The 7,555-nt window shown below is 36.2% G+C and overlaps 2 protein-coding genes across 2 annotated transcripts; one reads left to right on the forward strand and one right to left on the reverse strand.

Annotated features, from left to right (window-relative positions):
• The first annotated feature begins 1,091 nt into the window (after nt 1-1,091).
• Nucleotides 1,092-3,176, forward strand: LOC112509444. The gene is made up of 2 exons (XM_025114407.1): nt 1,092-1,424; nt 2,637-3,176. The coding sequence occupies exons 1-2, from the start codon at nt 1,145-1,147 to the stop codon at nt 2,780-2,782; spliced, it is 426 nt and encodes a 141-aa protein (XP_024970175.1). The 5' UTR covers nt 1,092-1,144; the 3' UTR covers nt 2,783-3,176.
• A 2,523-nt stretch (nt 3,177-5,699) lies between these two features.
• Nucleotides 5,700-7,278, reverse strand: LOC112509219 (equilibrative nucleotide transporter 8-like). The gene is made up of 2 exons (XM_025114075.1): nt 6,762-7,278; nt 5,700-6,424 (listed from the first exon to the last, which is right to left on the reverse strand). The coding sequence occupies exons 1-2, from the start codon at nt 7,276-7,278 to the stop codon at nt 5,700-5,702; spliced, it is 1,242 nt and encodes a 413-aa protein (XP_024969843.1).
• Between the last annotated feature and the right edge of the window lie 277 nt (nt 7,279-7,555).

The raw sequence follows: 7,555 nt of genomic DNA on the forward strand, positions 1-7,555 counted from the left end.
AGAAAGGAAGAAAGCAGGGGGAAGAGGAGAGAGAGACCAATCACTAGGGAAGGTTCCAGGCAAGCCGAGTCCGGACAACATTCGAGGAGGGCTTTATGGTCAGGCTAAGGAGCCTGGACCGGACATCATCAGTAGTGGTCTTGGTCATCATATCATGCGATCTTCTCTTATTCTTGAAGATACGGTTATTTCTTTCCTGCCAGAGGTGGTATATGGTACCAGCAAACACTAATTTGTGAATGATAGATTAAATGGTCTTATCTTTGGTGGCTTGCTGGAAGACACTAATGATATCAGCTCAGTTATCTGGGACAGCTAGATGATATTTTTAACAATATCTTATTGAAATACGCTTTAAAATCTCTATTTAAATGCACTTCAGATATTTTTACACAAAAATGCGATATATGTTTTTATAATTACTATTTTTGAAATTTAGTATTGAGATACACTTAAATAACACATCTAAGTAGATAAATTATTGAAACACTAAAAAAACTTCAAAATTTTCAAAAATAACCTGAAAAACATTAAAAAAAACTTGAAAATCTTTTTATATATTTTTCAAAAACTTAAATCTTTTTTCCCAAAATCAGCCCTATGTATAAAAAGTCTCAGATGGAGCTCCAAATTCGTAAAATGCATAACCAGTTCCAATCGGTTCTAAGTCGAGTTGGGTCAGGTTGAATTTAGCCATAAATTTCCTTTAGAAGTTTATTGAATAAGTCACTTTTCTATATCATTAAGACACAACCAAACAGTCATGTATAGATGACCGAATTAAGTGTGAGTCCTATTAAACTTAGGGGTGTATTCGGTGCGGTTTTGGATCAAAACGCAATGTACAATGTGGTGTGGACGGTTTGTATGATTTTTCCATTTTGATTAACACCTCTGATTAAACTCATTAAGTTGCTAACAAACATACCTTAAAAAGTTGCTGTAAAGGATAAAAGATCATTTAAATTGGATATTCTATGTGGGCTATGGGCTTCTATTAAGCCCAAATGTAACACCAGCCCAAAATGAGTATAAACCCAACATCACAGTGTTAAGCCCAATAAATCGTGTCGGAAAGCGGGATAATCGTTAAGACGGTGACGGTCTCTTGATTGCCACGGAAAATATCAGTTTGAGATATTGAATGGCGTCCAGTCTTCGTTCTTCGGCCGCCGTAAACCTCTGCTACCACCGCTGTAACTCATCGATGCTCGCCGCTACCAATCCTCAACTTCCTTCCATCCAATTCATGTCTTCCGGCAATTGTTCTAAGAGTAGCGTCATCTCCGCCTCACGCCGTTCATCTCTACTTCCGCCGCGGAATTCCTATTTTTGGCTTGGCCGATGCGGTGCTACGAGTCCTCATCCACCTTCTCCTCCTGAATCTGGACCACCGCCTGGAGAAGAAGAGGATTCTGATTCAGGTATAATTGTTCTTCCTCCTTTACTTGAATTCTGTATTCATAATAATACGTCTAATTACTTTTCTTAGGGTTCATACTTATCCTTTATTTGTGGGAAACTTGTGCATATGAATAGAAATTGTTTTACTAGATTATACTTTGGAGCTATACTATGACTATGATTGTCAAAAGGATGATTTTCACCTTCAATTTTGATATGGATTTCAGACGATTTGAAAGTCTATGTTTGACATCAAAATTCTACAGCGTAGCTTCTTTTTAAGAGTGCCTAATAACAATGGAAGTATGAACATTAACCAATTCCATGCAATGGCGATAAATTTATTGGTAGTTATCATAATTTAGTATTCTGCGTTAGTGATTATAATAAGATTGCTGGACGGTTATGAGATAGAATGTAAGATGCTCAACCGAAAGAACTTCAAGTTTAATATTAGTGACATATGAAAGAAAGCTTGATTTAGATTCCAAAGAGAGGATGAGAGATACCAGTGAGTCCCACCGTCTCACAGGTATTAGGGTCTGTGGAGCCTAAGATGTATGTAGACATTAGACTTGAAAACAGTTTTTCAGAACATGATTTTGGAAACAACATTTGGTTCTAAAAGACTAAAAGTTAGACGAAAGCTTGAATAGAGTGAGAGATAAAACATAAATGGAATAAAATTAGGTAAGGATAGTTTGAGAAAAGGAAACGATCAAGATAACTAAAGCATGTACGGACAGTAAAGGCATACGAGAAAGTAAGAAGCCATTAAACCGACTAAGGGAGAACTAGCTGTTGTCACTCTAACCTTCCCCTCAACCTACCTACGGCTTGGTACATGCTCTTGGGAAGGTCTAACTACTATCCGCAAGTCTTGTTAAGGCGATTCCCTTAATGTCAATCCTGATTGTTTGGGATTCTCGAATGGGCTTATTCAAGCAGCTAGCTTGATTCATGAGGAACTAGCCATATTCCAACGCTATATGTTTAACGATAAACCTTGATGCAGGATAAATATAAAAAGCAAAGGGTCTTTAATTGGTATATAACCTGCTATCTTGGTCATGAGTCATATGTTTTTCTTTCTTTATATTTGTTAATTTTAGTGGCATTTTGGAAGAACTCCATGGAAGGTAGCTTATCTATTAGGCCAGTGTTGCAGCCTTAAAGTTTCATCTGGGAATCATTGTTACATAGTAATGAATGTTATTGTGTCCATGGAACAGGTTCAGTGGCATCTCTCTCTAGATTTCAAGAAAGTGTTCAGATTTTTTTTGCTGTTCTTTTCTGGATGTCTCTTTTCTTCTGGTCATCTGTATGGGACGGACGGAAAAAGGGCAGATCCGATAAGGGACCTAGATTCTGGAAATGAATCTGTGAACATTTAGCTTGTATATATTATGGTAAAACTAGGTGGATCATCACTGGGTAAAAAAACAGCAGCTACTCTAGAAGTAAGCCACAACCATATATATAACTATCAAAACATCTCTATATTCCTTGCAATGCACAAGTTCTGCAGATCTCTTTCATTTAGTTTGCAGGGATTTGATGATCTTCGTAAGATCCCACATTGGTTGGGGAGGGAACATAGGTTGCCTTATAAGGGACTTGATACCTTCTTTATCAAATGCATTTTAAAACCGTGAGCCTAGGTCTGGATGGAACGGACACTATCTGGCACTGTTAGTCTGGGATGTTACCATCTTGTTGCATATGGCTAATCTTGCTCTTGTAGAACTTGGTAGATGGTATTTTGAAGTTTCGTTGGAAAAACCACCTCTCTACTTCTTGTGATAGAGCTATGATCAATGTACATCTTACTCCTTCTGGACCCTGTTTTGTGTGGGACTTACTGAGTTTGTTTGGTTCTTAGTTTGTTCAAGATAATCTTGAGATCCCTCTTTAAAGTACACAAACTCAGAATTTGTATCCGAGCTTTTCATATTCAACGATTGATTGAATCAGTTGGTTATTTCACGTTAGAGCATCCACAATGTTTAGTTTTTGGTCTAAGGTTTTCGAGAGCTTTTTCATTCTATATCATCGTCAACTCTACACCTATAGAATCTCGATATATATCTACTAACACAAAAATCTCTATCAATCTTTTTCATAACTTTTTAGGGTCTCACCAGTTTAACTTTATCCCATTAAAGAGCATCTTTAATAGATTCTTCAAAATATTCTATACAGATTTTGAGTTTTGATTCTCCATTTTTGGATATTACAACATAGATTATGTTATTAAAATATTATATACAAATAATTTTTTTCTCATAAAATTAATATTATTTTAAAAATATTATATATCGATGTTTCTTATTAGTGAGCGTACATGATAATAATCGTTTTTGGAGAGTTTTTCATATTTGGAGAATTTCATACTCGTGCTTTCTCCATTTTGGAGAATATTTTAAAAAATCTGTTGGAGCAAAAAATTATCTAAAATCTTCATTTTCTCTGTTTTGAAAAATTTATGATTCATACTTTTATAAAAGTCAGTGTAATAAAATTTCTGCAATTACATGTTTATTTATATTCATAAAAATATGATTGTTTTGATTATCTATTGATTTTACATAGAAAGTATTTTTTTAATATATTTATTATAGAAATTTCTTATTATAAAATTGTATAAAGTTTGGTTATAAAAAAATCCTTAAAAATTGTGTAAAATTATGTAAAAGAAGAAATTATAATAGAAGTGAATACAAGATTAAGGTTTTGAAAAAATCTATAAAAATTCATTTTTTTTATATTTGTTTAAATAAATAAAAAAATATTATCACTTTAATTTTAAGTTTATTTATTAATTATATTTGATTATTATAAGTTAGTTATATTAATAAATAAAACGAAGTTTTTATAAAATTCTATAAAGTAACAGCTAATCAAATACGAAAAACCTTATAAAATTATGATCTCTCATCAAAACCTCTTCTCATTGAAAAAACGCATTGTGGATAATCTTATATACACGATCATGAAATAATTTTTGGGCGTTTGGTTCGCAGATTTTGAAGAAATCTGATGTAACTGGAATGTTGAATTTCATTGACCAAATTACATTCTCTCGTTTGGTTCATTCTTTTTTATGAAATATATCTTCAAAATTCTACAATTTTCACAAAAAAAGAAATTTAACATTTCTTAGCAACTATACGGTATTTTGATGGAATGAAATTCTCTATTTTCATAATATCAAATATGTCCTTAACCCAATATATCATAATCTCATAAAACCCAATATGACCATGGTCCACCACCTTTGACCACTGTCAATCTGAATCACTGCTAACCACTGCCATCTGAACCACCGTCGACCAGCGCCCATCTGAACCATCGTCGATTACCACCTATCTGAACCACCGTCAGCCACCGTCGATCTGAACCATCGTCGGCCATCACCAATCTGAACTACCACCAATCTAATCCACTGTCAATCTGAACCACCACCGATCACCGCCATCTGAACCACCACTGACCACCATCGATCTGATCAATCGCCAACTACTATAGATCTGAATCACAGCTCGCCACCATCGATCTGAACCACCGTCGACCATTACCGATCTGAACAACCCCCAATTTGAACCCATCCGATCACCGACACCTGAAGCACCATGGACCACAATTGATATGAACCACTACCAACCACCGGCGACTACCATTGATCTGAATCACCGTCGGATACCGTCGACCACCAACAATTTGAACAACCATCGATCTGAACCACCATCTTCACTGTCGATCTGAACCACCGTTATCTAAACCACCGCAGACCATCTCCATCTGAACCACTGACGACTACCGCTATCTAAACCACTGCAGACCAACACCAATCTGAACCAGCACCGACCAACGTTGATTTAGTAACATCGTTTGGCTTATGGTTATATTTGGGTTGTGTATTTATATTGTTTTACATATTAAGTAATTATTTTATTAAAGTATTTTTAGTTTTAAAAAAATAAATTTTCTAAAAAAAGGCATTTTGATCATTTACAAATATTTAATTCCAATTCTAAAGCTACGTTCTGTGAACCAGAAAATATTCCAATTCCTTAACAGATTTTATTCCAATGTGTGCCAACCAAACAGATTATTAAAACTGACAACATTTCATTCAAATTTCTTTAAAATTAAATTCTTTTAACGGATTTCTTTTCATCCAAAAACATTTTACGAATCAAATCGTAATAACACCGTACCTTAGTATTGATTGTGTATAATAATCTTGGTACATGTTAAAAAGTTTGCCATTAATGTGTTTTCACACACCATATTCAAAGGTCCCATAACCAACCTAAACCCGACCCAATCACTAACCCGATTCCCAAAAACAAACTCATGGCGATGCCAGCGACATGCGATTCCTCAACTTCCACGGATTTAGGTCCAACGATCATAAGCACGCTCGTCAGATACCCGTTGCTAACACCCAACAACAACGTTAAAACTACCACCACAACCTCGTTTCGAAACCATTTCGGTCCAAAAACGCAACCGAAAAAGAGCAGATAGAACAACACCCTCATCATACACCCCCATATCACCCATCGTTTCCTCTTAACCACATAAACCGCAGTCACACACTTGCCTGAAAAATCTCCGGCATTGTAAATGGTTATCAAGAACAAAGGATACCAGTCGCCAAATTGCGTCGATTTCACGTTCTCGCTCAAGTATCCTGGGAAGATCGATAGTGTCACGACGTAGATTGTGACCACGGACATAAGTAGCCATTGGAGTTTCTTCAAGACTGAAAGCGTTTTTGGTCGGTGGTGGTCGTCGGAGTTGTGTTTCGGTTGGTTGTCGAGGTGGGAGTGGGATGGACGGGCGGTGTAACGGCGGATGGCTGGTAGTTTGTGGAGGAGGTTGCAGCAGAGGATGCAAAGGAGTTCGATGAGTATGCTGGTGAAGAAATAGATGTGGGTGCTGGTTCGTAGACCTCCTCTTGAATGTGGAAGTGATGCTTTTGTTATGATCCTCAAGATGCATACCAAAACACCTGCGTATTAAATTTGATGGAAAAGATGAGTGATGGGTTGTTTGGCGATTGCTGAATGGTTTGGTGCCGAATAATTAAGTGGTCAAAATGATTAAAAGGCTTTCATGACATAATGCAAAATAAAATATAATTATTTGGTAATTGTTTACAATGAAATCAAGACGCTTATTGATCAATGGAGGCTCATGATACAAAATCATTCAGACGGTTTTAAAACCATTAAGAAGTAAAAAAAATTCACCAAACAAAATTCACCTCTTAATTATTCAGATATTACTCTAAACTACTCGATATTTTACTGTGCATACGTGTAATCTAGTTTAATACTTATACGTACCGGCAGAAGCATTTCCGGCAACAACAGCCTGCATGTACCGTCCGGGAAGTTTTCCGGTGGCGCCGACCAAGCTTCCACCGGTTAACCCTTCGGCACAACCGGTTAGAACCAGCATCGAAACCAGAACCGCAAAACCGGCATTCGAACCTCCTCTTATCTCGTTCCGGTGATCAACCCAATCAATGACTTGTGTTACGACGAGAGCTAAAACAAACAAAGCATAACCCAAGTTCATCCTCACTCTAAATTCCGGCAGCTTTCTCTTGCCGGAGCTAGAGCACCACGCGAGAATAGAAAGAACTGTCATGGAGGCCAGCATATAAGCCACCGAGAATACCTTGGAGACGTGCTTTGCCGGATAAAGAAACTGGAAGTAATCGACGGCGGTGATGAAGGAGTTCCATGGAATGAGATAGCCGGCGCCGAGTAGAAAGTGGATGATGTAGGCGATGCAATAAGGGTCTTTTGGTTCATTCTGATGGTCGGTCGCCGGCGGATCGAGATGTAGGCTTTCCATTACGTCGCCGGAGAATTAATTGGTTTAAGGATGTATTTAATTTCATTAGCATTTATGAACGTCTGTTGGGTTGGTGTAAACATATTTGGATTTTATATATTTTCTTTTGACTTTTAATAATTTTTTCTAATAAATTATTTAAAAAAAAATATTTCTTTTAATTAATGACCCTGTAATTTTTTAATAGTTATTTATTAAAAAATAACGTTTTTTAAATTGCCAAACTATATATTAAATTTAATATAATAATAATATTATCAGATTCTTATTTATTATA

Source organism: Cynara cardunculus, assembly GCF_001531365.2.
Source record: "Cynara cardunculus var. scolymus isolate 2C chromosome LG 3, CcrdV1, whole genome shotgun sequence".
Lineage (NCBI taxonomy): Eukaryota > Viridiplantae > Streptophyta > Magnoliopsida > Asterales > Asteraceae > Cynara > Cynara cardunculus.

Excerpts from the sequence above, each read along its gene's own strand:
- LOC112509219 (XM_025114075.1), bottom strand. The coding sequence starts at position 7,278 with ATGGAAAGCCTACATCTCGATCCGCCGGCGACCGACCATCAGAATGAA. Across the intron at positions 6,425-6,761 it reads TGCCGGAAATGCTTCTGCCG|GTGTTTTGGTATGCATCTTG; the intron begins GTACGTATAAGT and ends TTTAATACGCAG.
- LOC112509444 (XM_025114407.1), top strand. The coding sequence starts at position 1,145 with ATGGCGTCCAGTCTTCGTTCTTCGGCCGCCGTAAACCTCTGCTACCAC. Across the intron at positions 1,425-2,636 it reads AGAAGAGGATTCTGATTCAG|GTTCAGTGGCATCTCTCTCT; the intron begins GTATAATTGTTC and ends TCCATGGAACAG.